This window comes from Sitophilus oryzae, unplaced genomic scaffold (genome assembly GCF_002938485.1).
Source record: "Sitophilus oryzae breed Bouriz unplaced genomic scaffold, Soryzae_2.0 scaffold_1742_pilon_pilon, whole genome shotgun sequence".
NCBI lineage: Eukaryota > Metazoa > Arthropoda > Insecta > Coleoptera > Curculionidae > Sitophilus > Sitophilus oryzae.
In genome coordinates this window covers 17,092-37,082 of record NW_022146438.1, presented here as the reverse complement: position 1 = coordinate 37,082, position 19,991 = coordinate 17,092, and the positions used below count along the sequence as shown (strand labels likewise).

Sequence of the window (19,991 nt, the reverse complement as noted above, 5' to 3'; positions counted from 1 at the left end):
ATTTTGATTATCTGTAATCAATTTTCTTGTAAATTTAATAAGATTAATCTTACTTATCTTACTATATGTTATTTGCAGAGAGAATAAAGTGTATCTTCCGACAAACTCGATGCTTTCTCATAACATTTTAGAGCTGATGTAAAAGAGCCTCTGGTAAAATAGGCATCTGCCAACGATTCCCAACACCATCAAAATATTAATTATAATCTTAGAACCATCTCTCCCCTGTCATTTCACTCACGCCTCAGATCGCACCAATGCTTAAAAGTTGCACCACTCAAATATACAGTGATTTTAAATATTCTTTATTCTTTTGTGGTTATGACTTGATCTATCAGAGCTTCTATCAGAGCTAAGCTCACAGAAAGCTTGAGAATGAAGAGCTAGCAACGTTGAGGTTATTTAGACGTTCGGTTTTGATATATTTACTATGTTTGAATAGTTTGTCAGCCGATACACGTTGCGTTTACTATTGCGCATCAAAGAAGGTCCTATATTTTTATTAATTTAGTCCGAGAATTTTAGATGAATATAAATCGGACATGTCTCCATAGCTCAGTGCGTAGAGTTTTCGACCACGAACCGAGGATTGTTTGAACTGTACAGACTTTTTATTGTTTATATTCTTGATAGTAAAGTATTTAAAAATCTGGTGATTAAAAACACAAATATTTCATCACTTTACTATCAGAATATAAACGAAAATAAAATGAAAAAAGTCTTTGCCCTGACCCGAACTGAACTGTGCCATGGAGACATGATCGATCTATATCCAATCAATTAGAACTCAGTTGTCTATTAAAATTATAGAATCTTCTTTCAACGAGCAGTAGGGAACGCAACGTTTACCGGCAGCCAAACGGGCCGCTTGTTGTTCTAGAGAGCATAGTAAAGATATATCAAAAAGCCAGATGTCTTAAAATACTTTTTCCGACGTTGCCTCGGTACCATAAGTATTTTTTTTATTTAAATCATTTTAAAGACTTTTTTTTTTTTTTTTTTTTTGTTTTTTTTACAGATTTTTATTTTTATGATAATTCTTTTAACAGCATTCATATGGTAGCGTACCGCGTTATTTTTATTATAAATTTTAACAGCGCTCCTGTGTTTAAGTAACTAAAAATATGTCCTATATCCTTACATCACAGATTTTGATCCAGCCAGTATATGCGTATTATGCGCAATATTGCTGTCCTTATTCTTAGCCGTTGATTCATAACCTAATTTTATAACCCTATTTTATTAAGTTCTTGTTTTAATAAACATATCCAATTTTCAGCCTTGTAATAATCTTGTTTAACCTCATAACTAGTCTAACTTGGTAACATTAAAAAGTTTTTCAAAACATTACGTTGATTTATCAAGTTGATTAAACTGATTATAAACATTACCCAACCAAAAGAAACATTTGTAATTATCAGGATTACTTTTTGCAGTCTAAAATTCCACACAAAATTAAAATAAAATACTATGATTCCTGTTAAAAGTTACTTTTAAAATGTTCTAGCATTTTGATATTCTTCCACTTCCAGTAGAGTTTTAATTTCATCACTATCTTAGTTGGAGAATGAAGCCAAACAGTTTTAATGCTTCAGGATATTTTTCCTGTTTAACTAGTAACTTACCTTTCAGCCTAAGTTATATTTTTCTTCATCTTTGAACTCAGAAATGTACAAAGAAGCTTCGGAATACCTCTCCAAATTAATGCAAATATCAGCAACATAAAAGAGACACTTTCTTTACAAATTAAAATAAAATAAGACACTCCTAAACCAAAATTAAGTTTATATAACTTGCCTCACTAGAGAATAAATCTGCTGCTTGTTCCCAATCAGAAAGATCATTTGACATGCTCAAAACTTTATTTGATATAAGTTTTCAAGGTAAATGAATTTTCCATTTTTGTGATACTTGGTTCTTTCTAGACTATTTAAAGCTTCTTCAAAGTATTTCTAAATAAATTAATACTTCTGTATATAAAAAAAAAAAAAAAAAAAAAAAAAACTTTATTAAAAAACATGTGCCTTTAACAACTCATTTATTTGAGATGACTTTACTTAACCCTAAGATATTTCAGAGATATCAAATAAATAAAAAAATATTATATATTTTTCAATCTTCAATAAAAACTAATATCTTATCATTATTATAGTAAAGATATCTTAGATCTTTTTGCTGTATTATAAGAAAAAAGTACACTCACATACCTTTAAAAAGCTTCTCTTTTGCCTCTAAATACTTGTTAGTTTTTAACACATAAATGTAAAGTCTCCCATATCCCAATCTAATTTTCAAATATCATTTTCAACATATTCTTCAATCTTGTCTTCATATTTGTTCACATCAGGATTTTCTTCTATCCAAAGCTGATTATAGATTTTGGCATATCCAACAAACTGACAATGTTAGTAGGATAAAGCTTATTCATCTCAATAGCTGTATCTAGTATGTAACTTTTTTCTGTATAAACAAAGAAAATTAGAAACATTTTTCACTTATACATCCATTTAAAATCAATTCTGAATATATTGCAATAAAATTACCAATAGAACTAAGTTAATTATAATTACTAATATACTCAAAATTAAAATACTGACCACTGTTTTTTGTCTCATCTTCTAATATATGGAACTTTTATTTTATTTATAATACTAAGTTTAATTTCGTCTTCACACTTTTGACAAGCCTGGTATAAAGCATAAAATGATCGCATACTCCACCAAAAACTTCTAATATCAACTAATTTAGTACAATACTTTTCCAATTTAGATTCATTACTACAAAAATCAATTTTAGTCTTATTTCTAGTTAGAAACATTGTAAAATTTACCTTTCTACATCCAAATAAGACAAAATAGTTTTAATCAACTCAGTTTTTGTATCTTCATTCTCAATTTTCTCGTAATAATTGATCAAACCTTGCCATGCTAAAGGATTCGTTGGAGCTAAATTTATAGCCTTCTGAAAAGCTTTTGGGGTTTGTTCAATAGGTCCTACTTCTTGTAAGGAAAACCGCAGAAAGAACACATATAATTAGATTTACCTTCTAAGAATCGTCTGTGAACGATAGCGTGGAATTCGAAATTTTAGAATTATAAAATACTATTATTTACCTTTTGATAATTTGAGCGTTTTGAAAATCCTTTTTCGCTATTGCCTCGCGAGTTTCTTTCAATAAAACCTTTATGTCTTTCATAATTACGGAAATAAATATGTTTCTCTTTTAAAAAGTTTTAAAAAATTTAAAACAATAATAAATAATTGAGGTTATAAAGAATTGACGTTCATTGTGTATATTTAGTTGCATACATTGTTGTTGTTCGTTCTGAATGATGTATATTTAGTTTTCTAAGAATATCTGATTTATTTTATTTGATTTTATTTCAATTTTTTTAATAAAAAAAACTAGTTAAAAGACTGTTTAAATGTTTTAAACAAACTTTATGTAAATTACTGTTCGTAATTTATTTTCTTCTTACTAGCAGTTTATCTCAATTTTATAGTTATAAAGAAATAAAATAATTAATTGTTTTGAATATAAACTCAGGTTGGAGGGGTTGGAGTATTTTGTTATTTTTTTGTACTTTGACTTGTTTTGCTGGCATCTTTGGACTTTGAACTATTTGGGTCTTAAATTCTAGCTTGCTAGATAAGTATTTAAGTTCAAATCACAGGTTCAAATTTAACTGTATATCATAACAGAAAGTTAAAAACGGTTGGTCTGAAATTTTATTATTTATATAACAGTATTAAACTTTCTATTTTATTCAATATGATGGTAAAAGCAAAATAACAGAAACATTCATAATATTATAGTATATCAGGTTTAATTAGTTATAAAAATTAATTTATCGTCTCACAGGTGTTTTTATTGTTGGTGCAAGAAGAACAGCTTTTGGAACTTATGGTGGCAAGCTCAAAGACATTTCCTTGGCCGATCTACAATCAGTAGCAGCAGTAGCAGCCCTAGAATCAGCTAAGGTCAAGCCTGAATTAGTAGATTCTGTAATAATTGGTAATGTTGGATCTGTAAGTATTACTTTTACAAATCTTACATTAGGTTTGTTTTGATCCTGTAATTTTTTGAAAAGGTGGCATCTGCTGATGGCATATATGCAGCCCGACATGCAGCCCTTAAAAGTGGCATTCCTAAAGAGAAACCTGCATATAACATTAACAGATTATGTGGTTCTGGTTTTCAAACCGTTATTAATAGTGCTCAGGTAAGCTATTCTTCCAAAAAAATATGTTTTTCTTCTAAATTTGTTGTTTTAGGACATTGAAACTGGATTTGCTCAAATCAGTTTAGCTGGTGGTGCTGAAAATATGTCTGCTTTTCCTCATGTTATTAGAGGAATAAGATTTGGTGTTCCTTTGGGTCAGCCACCACCATTAGAAGACTCTTTGTGGTTGGGATTAACTGACTCATTCTGTGGTCTTCCAATGGGTGTAACAGCAGAAAAATTGGGAGCTCAGTATAAAATTACCCGTGATGAGGTTGATGAGTATGCTATCAGGTCTCAAAAACTATGGAAAGAAGGTAAAAAGTATTTCTTTCTAATGTTTTAAGTGTATATTAAGTTAGGTTATATTGTTATAGCACAAGATGCTGGTAGATTCAAAGAAGAAATTGTACCGGTTCCATACAAGGTGAAAAAAGCAACTCAAAACCTTGAAGTTGATGAACATCCCAAGCCTCAAACTACTCTAGAAGTTTTGAAGAAATTGCCCACAATTTTTAAGAAAGATGGACACAGGTCATCTTGCGGTTATTGTATTTACAGCATTCCTGGTTATAATTGATCGGCTTGGATTTTTAAAGGGTGTCTGTGATGGTGCCGGTGCAATAGTCCTAGCAAGCGAACAAGCTGTCAAACAAAACAGTCTCACACCATTGGCCAGAGTGGTCGGCTACTCTGTAGTAGGCGTGGAACCTTCCATCATGGGTATTGGTCCAGCCCCAGCTATTAAAGCTCTGTTACAAGCCACTGGAAAAACGTTGAACGATATAGATTTAATTGAAGTAAATATATTTATATACCTTGTAAAAATATGAGGTTTCTACGTAATATATTTTCAGATTAACGAAGCTTTTGGTGCTCAAACATTGTCATGCGCCAAAGAACTGAATTTGGATATCAACAAACTTAATGTCAACGGGGGTGCTATTGCTCTTGGTCATCCTTTGGCTGCGTCAGGCAGCAGAATTACAGCTCATCTTGTACATGAATTAAGGTATTTGTTATAAACATTTTTATATATTTCACTTTTTTAACTCAATTTTAATACAATTGACTTAAAAATACGCTTTTGACGACAAATTAATTGACATAAATGTCACCAGAGATTTTTTTTTCACTTTTCAGTTTTAAACAGATTTTGTTTTTGTATGTGTCATTTAAGGAGGATCAAGGATTTATTTATTTATTTCATAATAAAATTTACAAACACTAATTCAAATGGATAAAATATGCCTTAATATGTTTGTTATCTTTATGGGTTGTTATTAACGACAAAAACAACTTAATTAACAAGGAAAATACATTGAAAATAATGCTTTTCAGGAGAAGGAAGGCTAAATATGGCATTGGTTCAGCCTGCATTGGTGGAGGTCAAGGAATCGCAATTTTATTGGAATCACTGTGATAAAATAACAATTTTGCAACGTTTTATCAATTTATATTTATTGTCTAAGCCAACTGAATGCATTGTTGTTTAAACAAATAATTGTCTGATAACAATATTTTGATAATTGTAATCAATTGAACTTGATTACAATTATTGCTTTTTATTTTTATACACCTAGTTATTAAAGATAACCCTATTTAATAATTTACAAATATTTTTAGAAAAACAGTTACTTTTGTACTTTTTCTAATGTTATATAAAGTATTTTACTGATATGTCGGTATTTTTATTTACTAATAATGATTACATATTTAGTAATGACTGATTAATATTTTATGTTGCTGATTAAGGTGCAACATATGTAAATACTTAATATTTATTTTGATAGCTAAAGATACAGGTATAGATGTCGAGAATATAGATCAGAATAAACACATAGATAATTATTTCCTATGAGAATAAATTAAATAAAACTAAATTAACCCCTTAGGCAGAAATAATGTTCATATATAGGCAACCAAGTTACAACATACCTAACTACAAATTTTGTTGTCAAAAAAGGCTTCTCGCGTATTTTTGTAATTTTTTATAACATCTAAACAGGTAAATTGCTTACCTTGGGAACTGTATAAATGCTTATACAGTTCCCAAGGTATTGTTCTCATTTAGGACTTTTGATAGCTCTTACTCTAAAGATTATTTATTTTAGATTGGTTTATTTAAGTAAAACCTTATATTCAGATGACTTACATTATTGTAAAGGGTCAAAAAGGTTACTGTCATATGATCAGGTATGAAAAAAAGCGTTAAACGACTTCTACAATTGGTAAGTTTCGTATTTTATGCTATTAGGCATGTATACAGTGAAACTTTTACAAGGAAATCTTCATTTCTTTATCAAAAAACGTCCCGTCTATTCAAATTTTTCCTTTGGCGCGTTTAATTGATTACAGCGCCATTCTTCTCTAGTGAGAATATTTGGAACTATCGTATAAACGATAATGGCGCCACCATGCGGGAAGTTCTAAAAGTAAATAAATATAGATTTCTGTTTTTACTATGTATATGTGGCGCCATCATGGACTGAACGTCTAAAGTACTAAGTTATAGATTTCTATAAAAAAAAAAAGGCAGCTAGTGCTCTCTAACGTTAAATAGCTGAACTTCGGTTAAAATTTTCTTAGAATTTTAAAGAAAACTGTAATCTTTAGTTCCCAAAAAGTGTTGAATGAGAGTCATCTATGAATAAAATTTTATACTAATTTTGATTCTAACCTAGAAAATATATTTTTTGTATATTTTGTTTGTATAAAAGTAAAATAAATGAGTTTATTTTCTATTTTGATAACAAATCCACTGGTTGAATTAGGAAATCTACGAGCTCTGTAATATACTTTATAACTAGTTTTATTTATCTACTATTCGTATTTTTAAGTGTAATCTGTGAAAACAATGAGTATGTAGATGTAACATTTTTTATTACAGATACAGATATGGTAATAACAAAGGTAATAATACAGTGATACGAGCTTCGGTAAGCTTCTTATGAAGATAGGAAAGGAGAATACACCCAGAAAAATGGAAGAAAATTATGTTTTCCTTTGGGAAGATGTTTGCTTGCGTAGAATTTCATAAGAAAACCTCACCGATTGTACTCAATGAAGGTGTGTGCCAACAAAGAGAAGCTGGAACAACAAGATTGGAATCGTTAAGATGGTTTCTGATTCTAATTATTTGCCCTTCAAATCATTCCTCAATTAGCTCTTCATAAAATTATACCCTTGAACATTCAAATCCATGGACTCTATGCTGCACCTTCCGAACTTGCTCTTTTCTTTGGTATAAAGATAATTTAAATCTAAATTGTTGTTCTACACTGTTAGAAATTTATTATGGTTATGAAGAAATGCAGTGTATAAGGTAAAATTGTATTTTTTGCATTGTTTCAGTATGCTTTTTAATTTGTTACAATTTCCTGTAAAATGAATAGCGAAAAGACACAAATGAATAGACAATATGCTAGAAAACACACATACCTTTGTGTTCTTTTACTGTATAAATATTTTTCGAGATTTTAGTATATGTATATATTTAGGAAAAATAGTTTTTAACAGAAAAAATTAACCTTGCATGTATTTTTTCCTATTTATTTTAAAGGTTTTTTTTTAAATCATATTTTAGGTTTTCTATTGATGTATTCACTATCATTTTTATTATAAAAGATGAAGACAATAATGGTAGCATACATTTTAAAAATGTTTTTGGAAATATAAAAGGTTAGTTAAATATATGTTTACTTTAAAATTGTAGTTTTCAGATTGAATGCTGTATTTTTTTCACAGTAGTTTTTGTAATAAATTTTATCTTCATTTAATATTCTAAAAAAAATAAAAAGCTATTTATTCTATTGGAAATATTTTTCTCTATTCGCTTTTGACTTTAGCTTAAAATATATTTGATTCGCCCTGTATATCTGTAAAAATTATAAATATGAAAATAGTTAAAAATGTATGTTACAATTGTCCTTATATTGTTAAAAACATCTGAGTGAAAATATCAAACAAGGACCTGATATGGAGCGCTCTTTCTTAAAACTGGATCACCCTGTATAAATATTTTTAATTTTTTTTCAGAAATATGCGTAAGTTACTGGAAATACGAACATCCGGTATACAACAGAAAGAAAATTCTAGAGAAGAATCAAGGAACAATATCCCAGGACGACAATTTGGGCCGTATATGTCTAACAATAAATGTATAATTAATTATTGTGTCAATTGTATTTTTAAACTATTCTTTTTCTAATAAATCTGATTAAAGTTTTAATGTGGTTTCCTTTGAATCCTTTGAATAGACTCTAATTTTAAGCAGTGCAACTAACATTAAATATTAATGTATTACTGGTTGCCAAAATTAATTAAAAATAAATGCAATGAATATTAAAATATTATTAATCTAGTTGCCTTTAATTTTAGTACATTAATTTAATAACATATAAACTCTTTCATAGTCTAGAACCATACGATATTCTATAAAGATTTGATTTCTTTTCCCTCAAAACAAGCATGTCAAGCACCAAAAATGAGCATTTTTAAAAATATTTTCCTTATCTGAATTAAATATGAAATCGTTGGCCAACGAGCTCAAACAGTTAGACTCATTTAGAAAAACGTTAATTACTCAAAAACTAATTAAGATATCGGAACGCGCTTGGTGGCATTCGATAGGGAATTCAACCCTTTATCTGTACACAAACTTGCAACCCCCTAGGACAAACTTTATTTTTTGGAGCAAAAATGAGCAAAGGGGTTAACCTTAGAAAATTTTGGCCTGAAAAATAAAAGAGTGTCTGCAGGGGGTTGTAATTTTGTGTACAGATAGAGGGTTGAATTCCCTATCGAATGCGACTAAGCGCGCCCCGATATCTCTTTTAATTACGGAGTTATTAGCGTTTTAATTTCGAAAACGAGGTCAAAGTCTTAGAGTCGACAAAATTCAGCGTTTCTCTGCGGTGCTAAAAATTTGTTCGAGATCTTGAAAAATTTCGCATGGGGCAACCAAATCTTGTGGATTTTTGTCATCAGAAATTTAATTTTGAACAGAAATAAAATACATTTTTCAGAATCATATTTCTTAACGTGTATATACATATTTTATATTGCGATTATATTTTTAGTTTGCCATTTTATTTTTTCGTGTTATATTTATTACGAAGAATTTCTATATTTCTTTTAATTGTTATAGTAAACGAATATGGCTATAAATAAAACACATGTGTACATTTAATATATTGAAATATTTATTAAAAATATTTGAATAGGACCTTCGTGTTGATTGTTTAGGATAGCTACATATTTTATTTTTTATCTAATAGAAAGAAATAAACTAAAACACATTCTTACAAGATTTTTGCAAATTATAAAAAATATTTTGTACTTATTAACTAAGAAATATCTACAGATAAATTATAATTCTTTTTGTTATCGTTGATTACCATTTTTATTTATTAACATATTACATTTTATTAACAATATAGTAATGTAAAAGTATGTACAATTAAAAACCAAGGTGTTGTGGAAGTAATTTAATCTTCTAAGCTACCCTTCTGGAAAGTCTTGATTCTGTAATAAAAGTATAAACAAACAATTAATTATTTATTCACTATAACAAGCTTGAGTAAAAAACTATTCTATAACTTTAAATAATCAGTTAGTTGATAGGGTACGTAAAATATTATAAGATATATAAATAGTAATCTTCGTAACATAGAGACTTTTTTTTAATAGTAATACAAGGAAAAAATACACGGTTAATTTAACTGTATCAGTCATTAAGAAATATTTTAATTATAACAATTAAAAAGGAGTTAAACTTGAATTAAAAAATTCAAACTCTTTATATAGGCAACTCTATATACACGTCAATGTATTTCTAGTTGCCTAAAAACAGAATTAAAAATAATTTGAGCACCAAAATATTCAATTTGAAATTAATCATTCATATGTACATATATTATAAATATGGCAAAATACAATAACATATTCGATTTAAAAAACAACACCTTTTAGTTTAATTTATTCAAAATTATTTAGATTCCTCTTCAATGATGAATTTCATTCCCAATCCACTGTTAATGAATGTTGAATAAAATCAATCTAATGGCATCTTGAAGAGGGTGGTTGAATTGAAGCACAGCAGCTGTCCTTGTTCCAAAGCAGTACAATATCACAGTCAAAAAATTAATTTTAACATGGATTACAAACAAAATGAAAAAATCAATTTGAAAATGAATCCTAAATTATACAATTTTATGTAGGTATCACAGAAATGAAATTAAGAAGTGAAATAAACAATAATACAATAAGAGAGAAGATTTAGAAACATATTCAATATAGCAGAGATATAACAAATTACATTTAAAAAAAATTAAATTAAGTTTTACTCTGTATGGGGTATGATGAATTAAAAAAGTCATGAAAATTAATCCAATATTATAACTCTATAGAGACAAGAGAAATAAAATGCCTTAGAGAAGTCTTGACATACAAATAAAAGAATAATAAAATAAAAAAAAAGAATAAAGAAAATTTGAGAGATAAATAAAGAAACAGAGGTATGCATGTAGAATTGAAAAAAATTGCATGAAAATTTGTGATGATCTTATAAAACTCAGAAGAATGACACAAAAAATTATACAATTAGATACATGTAAGATTTACAAATAAAACCAATACAATGACAGAGTTTATAAAATTGATGAACGATGACGTTCCCATGAGGAAGGAAATATAGGGGAAATATACATGATGAAATGATGATGAATTAAAAAAATGGCATGAAAACGGGGTATGAATTAGAAAAAATGGCATGAAAATGACTAAAATGCTATAATTCTATATATAAAAATGATAAAATGTATCATAGAAAAGCATCAGTGCAATGACAAAAAAATAGTATACAAATATATAAGACAATCATTGAAATAGTCTAAAGAATTGATGAATGATATTCCAATAATAAAGAAAATATGGGATAAAAAAATGGTGAAATAGAGTAGGTATGTGGTCAATAACAAATGGAGAACTGAATTGATTAACCTACTCTAACGAATATCCAGTCAAACTTTGACATAAAACACATAAAGAAAAATCCTCCAGAGCATATAAGTTCGCCTACCTTCATCAGATTTAACCCTTGTCCGACGATTAAGCCTCGCCAGTCAGTTCCCATCCCAGCTAAGCAGCCTCGTCTCGGGTCACCCTCGTCACCCATCGAACAGACATCCACCGGGACCCCCTACAGGCGGACCCCCCTCATCATCTTCAATGTGTCCGATATCCCACCCCCTCTACTGTCGAGACGTCACGGGATACGTGCACGAAGAAGTCTCGTAGCTTGGGTGCCAGGTCGTATCCGGCCGAAGCCTCTAGCGTTAGAACACCTAGCTCGTAAACCAGAGGGTGGTGACTCCCTTGGGTACCTATGCATGCTACATAGGTCATCGATGGCCGAACATCAGGGGTTAGGGGTGACCCAGGTTTCCTCCTCTTAGGGGAGGCTAGTTATGATGCTCTGGAGTTGATAGTACACAGGAAAATCATTGGAAAAAATGCTAAAAAAGCCAGAAGTGACATCCTGTCACTTTTATTGAGTCAGATTTATTAAATATATGGCGAATGCGCCAGGAATTGATTGGAACCCGTGGAAATTAATCATTAGGAGACTTTTAGAAGTGTTATTGTGTTTAAATTATATTTAAACACAAGCAAATCAACAACAGTTTTTAGAAAAGCAAAAAAAAACAGAAGAATGACACTATAAAAAAAAAATAATACAAAATATAGAAATACAATAAAGCCAATCGAATATTTTATAGAATCATATTATTCCCACAATCACAGAATATCTAACTACGCAAGCTACGCGTAGCTAGATATTCTGTGCCACAATGAAGAAAATATGGGAGTTAATCTATTATAAAAAAATAAAAATTAACCATAAACAGCATTAAATAAAATTATTCTAAAGTCCAAGTTCCAAGTAATTTTACCAAACAAATAAAGCATAGCAATATATTCAAAGGGATATTTAATAGAATTGATAAATGGAGAGATTATTCTCACAAACAAATATATACAGGGCGAGCCTTAATCAAGTGCACACAATATGGAAGTCAAGCTATTATACTGATTTGGTCTGTGATAATAATGAACCATAAAAATGTAACTTAGAGACCAATAGGATTCCTTTCCTACTTAATTAAATTTAAAAATTATGTACTTAGGAAAATTCATTGGAAAAAAATGCTAGGAAAGATACACAGAACTGATATCTTGTGGACTAGCCAGATTTTGAAGTGTGCTTAAAAGTATTTAACACAGGGAAACCAAAACAACAAAATCCTTAAATTTATAGTAATTCATGGCATATGATCTGACAAAACTGACAGAAAAATATCCATAAAGGGATTGTATATGATTTGAAAAAAATTACATGAAAATAAATCCACGAAAACTAAACTTCTGTGTAAGAGATTACACAACCAAAAATATATTAGAAGAATGACACCACAAAGAAAATAGAAACGCAGACAATAAAATATTTTGTAGAATTAATGAATGATGCGTGGCTAACGTCATATTCCATGTTGGTTATGAATGATGTTATTATTCCCACAATGAAGAAAATATAGAAATTAAGTTATTATAGGGAAATGAAAGTTAACCATAAGCATAAAATAAAATTCTAAGTAGATACTGTATTTTACACAAAAATACCTGTAAAAAGACTAAAATCTAAAATCAAGAATATGTGGGAGTCCAGCTATTATAAAAAATGAAAATTAATCATAAACAACAGGAAGTAAAATTCTTCAAATAAATAAAGCTTAACTGAAATACTCTTTAATGGATATTTTATAAAATTGAATATTTCCACATTGAAAAAACCTGGGAGGCAGATCTGGCAAGCTATTGTAGAGAAATGAAAATCTACTAATAAAAAAGAAGTAGCCCAAAGCCAAAAAATGTCAAATTAAAAATAGTTGGTCGGAACTTCTCACTGATAATAAGAAACCATCAAAATGTAACTCAGAGACTCATTGGATTTTTGGATTAAACCAGTAAAAACATATTCACCCAAAATTTAGATATATACTTATAAGTCCTAATGCATTGTTGGTAAGATTTGTGAAAAAGATAAATGTACTGCCCTGGAACTGTATACATCCATCCATTGATTTGTTGTAGAAAATCTGTAAAAAAAATAAATAAATAATATATTACGTTTCATTAATTATGTTTATTTTTATTTTTTGTTTTATATTAAGAGTAAGTACATAATATATCTTAAAGATATAGTTAATCCGTTAATAAACATTTAATGAGTTTATTAAAATTGTTTTTCCTTAATAACATAAACTTACTTTTAACCAGATAGTGTAAAATCCATCTCGTAATAATCCAGATTGATAGCCAAACATCAGGATTATATAAGGAGTGACTCAAAGTCTCTTCCTTTATGTGGTCTTCATGTGCTGGTTGTGAATAATTGTTAAAAACACTCCTAAAAGGGAAAATTATAATTAAAAAATTATATCAAAACAATGCAAAAATTTGATTAACATAACATGGGGACAGCGTATTAAAACTGAAAAACATTTTCATCTGAAAGTATTATATAACTGTGGAGAATGGGGGCACCCTTGGGTATACTAACGCATGACTTATTCTAAAAGACGTAGAAAATACCACACTTCGTTGCTTAAACGAACAAACAACTAAACAAAAACCTTTACGAATAAAAAACATCTCTATATTACACTATACAAAAAATGGCCGAAAAAATACCAAGTATTTCTAAATATGAAGGAATATTCAAAGTAACTTTTGTTTTTATTGTACAATAGAGACATCAAGAAATGCATCTATATTTCCCGATACTCGATTTTGAAAGAAAATTATAAAAATTGGAAAAACATATTTGCCTTTAATGGTGATGTAATTGAAATGTTTGAAAGTGAAAAAATCTATAGAAAACAGGCAAAATAATGGATACTTACATTTTCAGAAGATCACACAAGCCTTAAGGAACAGAATAAACTCAAATAGTGCACAGAAAAATCACTTTTTCTATCAAACAATCAGAAAAATTGTAAGAGCCACATAACAACCTCCTTTTAACAACGGAAAATGTCGCACCTGTCAGCAACGTTGTCAGATTGAACAAATGTAAAACAGAATGGTCAATATTTTGTTGAATAAATATTCAACGTCGAAAGAAAATATATTATTTTTTCTACCAAACAAAGTTGTGGTTTAAATGTTTATTAGATTTTTACGATTTTGTAACGGTTTGATCTTTATTTTAAATTGCTGCAATGTTAGTTTCAAATTGCTTCAAGATTTTGCTAATACCTTGGCAACTTTGGAAACAATTTAGTTCAAAATTTTCTCACTTTTTCCACTATGGCGCCACCTGCGTTCTTCTTCTTTTTTGGTATTTCAGGCCTTCAAAGAACCGTAACCACAGATTAGAAGTAATCTTCTTCTTCTCTTTTAAACTTAGGTTCTAATCATGGGACACCACAGATCGATATCAAATAATTTTTTCTTCTTTATTTGCTGGCTTGAACTTATCAGAGCATATACAAGTCATTTGGTCAGTGTCCTGAAAAAGAATTAAAAAGTAGTGTATTTGAATTATAATCTATGGTTAACTATTAGACAAAGACAACAATAAAAAATAAAACAAAGAAAAAAAAATTTTTTTTGTGTTAATTTTTATTTCTTAAATTAAAATATTGTTTATAATTTCATAAATAAAGCGTATTGAATCATGATTTGAGTTGTTTTTTGACGTGTTAATTCCACGTTAACTTTATGATAGTGGAAGTTTTGTTGTATTTATATCTGACGCTGGTAGTTATTGCTTATTATTGCAATATATTATTATGATATGCACAACTTATATTTAAACCAGTACCAGCTCCTAATAGTACTCATTTATCTACAGACACCTACGTGATTGTTGAGATAATACCTGACATTCTTAAGTGGTTATAATTTCTTTACTTTAACAGTCCTTGCACGCTAAATGTAAGTTTGATTTCTATCTATATTTCCGGATATATTCTCATTTTTACTCTTTCTCACAGTGATAATGGCTCCAAAGACTTGGAAAGAAGCTGTTATAAACCTTTTGGAAGTACACAGAGGCTTGGTTGTGTTATTTTTCTGTTCTGCTAGTTTGCTTTGATATCGGCCTTTTACTCTACACAAGGTTTCAGAGGTTTTTCTTTAGCAGTCCCGAGAATCATAACAATCGGGTTGCAGAGATCCAGGCAAGATGCCTAATTTACAATAAATCACCTAATGCAGACAGGAAACTTCTATGTACAGCAAGACCAAATTGGCTAAGCTTATCCACCACTTTCTATCAGAAGAACCAATGCCACAAAATCAAGGTAAATTTATTTGATATCCTAGAATCCGACGAGAAAAAAAAAAAAAAATTGATCAAGAGTGGGAACCAATGGTAACAGTTGGTGATATTACTAACTACCTTATTCCAAAAGGCTATACTTTAGCTGTAACGTTAGAAATTGCTGATGCAACATTAGGGGGTTTAGCTATGGGTACAGGCATGACAACACATTCACATAAAGTAGGATTATATCAGGAAAGTATAGAATCCTTCGAAGTAGTCTTGGGTGATGGAACACTTGTCACTGCATCCAAGCAGGAAAATCCTGATCTATATAAATGTCTACCTTGGTCTCATGGTAGTTTAGGGTTCTTGGTCGCTCTTACTTTAAAAATTGTTAAAGTAAAACCCTATATTAAGATGACTTATATTCCTGTAAAGGGACAAAAAGGTTACTGTGATATGATCAGATTGTTATCAGGAGATTCGGGTGGAGATTATGAAGTATCAAACTACATAGAAGCAACTATTTTTAATAAAAAATGAAGCTGTTATAATGGTAGGTGATTATTCAGATTACAATGAGAATTTACCAGTGAACCATCTGACCAAATGGTATAAACCATGGTTCTATAAGTACGTAGAAAGTTTCTTAAAGAAGGGAAAACATACTGAACTTATACCTCTAAGAGAGTACTTGCTGCGACATAATAGAGCTATATTTTGGGTGGTCGAATCCATGATACCTTTTGGGAATCATCCACTGTTTCGACTATTTTTTGGCTGGCTTTTACCACCAAAGCCAGCGTTTTTAAAATTCACTACGACACCAGGAATTAGAGCCTTTACCTTTACTCGTCAAGTTTTTCAAGATATTGTTTTACCAATAAGGAAATTAGAGGGAACAGATTGAACAATCTGACATATTATTTGATGCTTATCCTTTGTTAGTATATCCTTGTAGGGTATATGACCATGGAGAAAATTCTGGACAAATAAGAGCTCCGAAAAAAGAATATTTAGTTGAAGGCACAAATTACGCAATGTACAATGATCTGGGTATTTACGGTGTGCCAGGATATGTTAAAAGGAAGGAAAAATATAACCCAGTCAGTGCCAGTGAGGTACCGGAGAAATTTACTAGAGATGTTGGAGGATTTTCCTTTTTGTATGCCGATATATTCATGGACAGAAAAGAGTTTGAGGAAATGTTTGATCTAACTCTTTATGAAGGTGTTCGAAGGAAATATAAAGCTGAGGGGCGTTTCCCTCATTTGTATGATAAGGTTAAACCAGAGATAGATGTTTTTAAAGTTGGAGAACAATATGAAATAAAAATAGTTATTTTTTATTACACTACTGTTTAAACATCAAATATAGTCTATTTTTATGGTTTTTTAACTTTTTAATAATAAATAAAAAAAAAAAAGAAAACAAATAAGACACACGGCAGTTATTAAAAGAGTTATATTTTACTTAATACATACTAAGCACGTCTATTGCGGTTAACTTGTTGTGGTTGTCAGATTGTAACCAGAAATATTGTTGGAATTCCAGCATTTTCAACATTTCCTTAGTTTCTGGATCGACTTCAATTATATCGTGCTCCAAAGCGGACACTTCTGGAACATAGTTGTCCCTCCTCTCCCTTTCTTCTTCCTGCAGTTTGATCGAAATACCTCTGACCTGAGAGTGCCTCAGCCTCTTCATTAAGTGCGTAACGAAACCGGCGATTTTGTTACGCAGCGGTTTAGTGGGAATGATTGCGATTTCCTCGCAGATTCGCTTGTTGGTGTGGAAATCCAGGGTTAACCTGGTGTAGTACTTCTCGATGATGACTTTGGACGCCTTCTTTACGGTCTTTGTACGTACATCATCTTACATAAAAGACAGAAAGTTTTAGAAATTATGTATTTTTAACTTACGCGTTATAATTTATCACCTTTTAGAGCAAAAATTTTCTAAAAACCAAGAACACACGTGTTTCTATCATGACCACAAAAAGAGATCTGCCAAAAAAGTGTCAAATAGATGGCGCTGTTGTTTTCTAAAAGAGCGTTCAAAATATTTTTTTTTATAATTTTAAACTGAATAGTTATTTGACAATAATGGGATCTAGTCAAAAAATTTGTACCCTACTGTATTATTTCTAAACGCTATAATTGTTTCAGAGGTGTATTTTATTATATTTTATATATAAAAAAAATTAAGTACATATTTTCTGATCATCCTACTTTGTGTCAATCTTCATTATTGTGACAGTTCCATGACAGTTGTTTTTGAAGTTTATCTCGATAAATTGTTGATACTAATTTGTTGTTAATTATCTAAGTAAATCAAATGTCTTCAGCTAAAGAAACGATGGGGTAAGCGATAATAAACCTTTACTTACCTAAACCCTTATTGCCGACAAAATACGTAGTCTATAACCCTTAATTGCATTAAGAAATCACACCCAATTTTCCTTGACCCTACCCTAAAGCCTATTTTTTTATTATTTATTAATATTTTCAGTGAACAGCCGATTTTTACGTGCAAAGCGCACGTTTTTCACATTGATCCTAAGACGAAAAGGTCCTGGATGCCCGCCTCAAGTACTGCAGTTAGTGTATCTTTTTTCTATGATTCTTCCCGAAGTCTGTACAGGATTATTAGTGTCGAAGGTCAAAAAGCGGTAATTAATAGTACTGTAACGCCTAATATGACTTTCACGAAAACGTCCCAGAAATTCGGACAATGGTCTGATGTTAGGGCAAACACAGTTTACGGTTTGGGCTTCTCTTCTGAGGCAGAATTGCAAAAGGTAAAAGTATTATTATTGAGACAAGGTAAAGTATTATTTGGGTTGTGTAAATTCTAAAACTACATATTTTTTTGTAGTTATTAAAATTAATGAAGTTAAGGCTTCGATGGAAGCTATTAGCAAAGTTACAGCAAATGGAGGAACTCCTGTAACTCCTGTTACAAGTGCTAATGCCAGTCCGATCAATGCAAGAGCAGCAAATGTTTCAACAGAGAATGCAAGAAATTATTAGAACCTCCAGGTGAGTTTAAAAAAAAGAAATATTATCGACATATTATCTAAATGCTTTTATTTACATTTCTTATCTTTATAAAGTGGTTATAAATAACTCATTTATTACCCAATCTAGGGAGTGTCACCCTTTCTACTTCCAATATGAAACAGGATTCTGATGACATAGTCCATGCCAGGAGCCATTCTCTTTCAGCTATTCAGAGTAACGAAAGCCCTAGCCATCAAATTAAAATGGATAAAAGGTAGTTGCGGGTAGTTCAAGTTCCAACCCTGTAGATATGCAGTTGAAGTACGAAAATGACCGACTCAAACTTGCTTTAGCTCAAAGGTACTCAATTTTATTACAGTTTACTTAAACTATGTATTCCAATTTTATGTTTCTGTTATAACCTTGGTTTTAACCTTAGATTATATTAGAGATTGGATCAAAAAATCAACTATTTTTTTTCACTTTTATACTCTGAAAAAAGGTTAGTAGACACCTCAAAAAATTTCTCTCTAAATATATTTTAATAGGAAGGTCCTCCGCCTTTCAGTTTTTTATTTTTCCTTATTATTAGAAAGAAAAGTTCATATCTAGGTATCTACTATTTGGAAAAAATATCTCGTCTCATATATTTGTTGGAAATTGAATTCTCTACAAAAAGGCCCCTTACAATTTTTTTTGAAACCTCACCGTTCAGTTATTAATGGTTGAAGTTTGATTATTTTAATGCAGATTTATTTTTCTTGTGAATTTATAACTCGTTAACAAAAATCATTATGATACGCGCAACCATCAAGTGGTATAAAAATTTCATATGTATAACCAAAAAAAAAACAACAACAAGCAACAAATTCTCTTAGAAGGGCTAAATTGTCATCTGCTGTAAACCTAAGCCTCTTTATAGGTTCTTTTAATATTGAAAGAGATGTAATCATATTTTTGGGCCATATTTATTTAATTAAAACTAATCCCAGCTACTTAATATCAAATAAATACCTAATAAAACTAAAGTAATGAAACAATTCAAACATAATGCCCATTTAAGCAATTTTTAAACGTTATTTAGAAATAGCGCTTGGTGTAAGTGATCCGCAAATTACGTCAGGCGGTAACGTTATTAGCAGGTGTTGCGTTAAAAATTGATACGCGCATTATAAGGTACGCGTAAATACTGCATGACGCTATTCGGTTTTCGATATCTCTCTAATAACTGTGCCGGTCAGGGTGCAGCCACACTATCTTAAAAACGGCGTATCGGCGTAGCGGCGTAACGACCTTGAATCGATTTTCAGTAATTCTATTGGCTGAAGTTTTTGACAGATGAATTTGACAGATAAAATTTCTGACAGATGAATATTTCAGCCGAGGTACTGGAAATCTGTTCAAATCGTACACTCGACCGCCGATACACCAAAG

The 19,991-nt window shown here is 30.2% G+C and overlaps 2 protein-coding genes, 1 long non-coding RNA gene and 2 pseudogenes across 3 annotated transcripts; 3 read left to right on the top strand and 2 right to left on the bottom strand.

The window, feature by feature from the left end:
- Positions 1-3,852: 3,852 nt before the first annotated feature.
- On the top strand, positions 3,853-5,903 carry LOC115881821 (3-ketoacyl-CoA thiolase, mitochondrial-like; the record flags this gene model as incomplete). Its single annotated transcript, XM_030899491.1, has 7 exons — positions 3,853-4,029; positions 4,092-4,223; positions 4,276-4,540; positions 4,601-4,753; positions 4,800-5,023; positions 5,081-5,235; positions 5,565-5,903. Coding segments are annotated over 7 exons (1,188 nt in total), but the record flags the coding sequence as incomplete, so codon positions are not given.
- A 6,134-nt stretch (positions 5,904-12,037) lies between these two features.
- Positions 12,038-14,297, bottom strand: LOC115881822. The gene is made up of 3 exons (XR_004050091.1): positions 14,189-14,297; positions 13,553-13,692; positions 12,038-13,381 (listed from the first exon to the last, which is right to left on the bottom strand). It is a non-coding gene; the product is annotated as an uncharacterized LOC115881822 (long non-coding RNA).
- Positions 14,298-15,288: 991 nt separating this feature from the next.
- LOC115881817 lies at positions 15,289-16,919 on the top strand (annotated as a pseudogene).
- Positions 16,920-17,057: 138 nt separating this feature from the next.
- Positions 17,058-17,545, bottom strand: LOC115881816 (annotated as a pseudogene).
- A 279-nt stretch (positions 17,546-17,824) lies between these two features.
- Positions 17,825-18,945, top strand: LOC115881815 (homer protein homolog 1-like). The gene is given in 6 exon segments (XM_030899485.1): positions 17,825-17,918; positions 18,067-18,380; positions 18,433-18,570; positions 18,573-18,596; positions 18,705-18,827; positions 18,830-18,945. Coding segments are annotated over 6 exon segments (741 nt in total). The 5' UTR covers positions 17,825-17,892.
- The last annotated feature ends 1,046 nt before the right edge of the window (positions 18,946-19,991 follow it).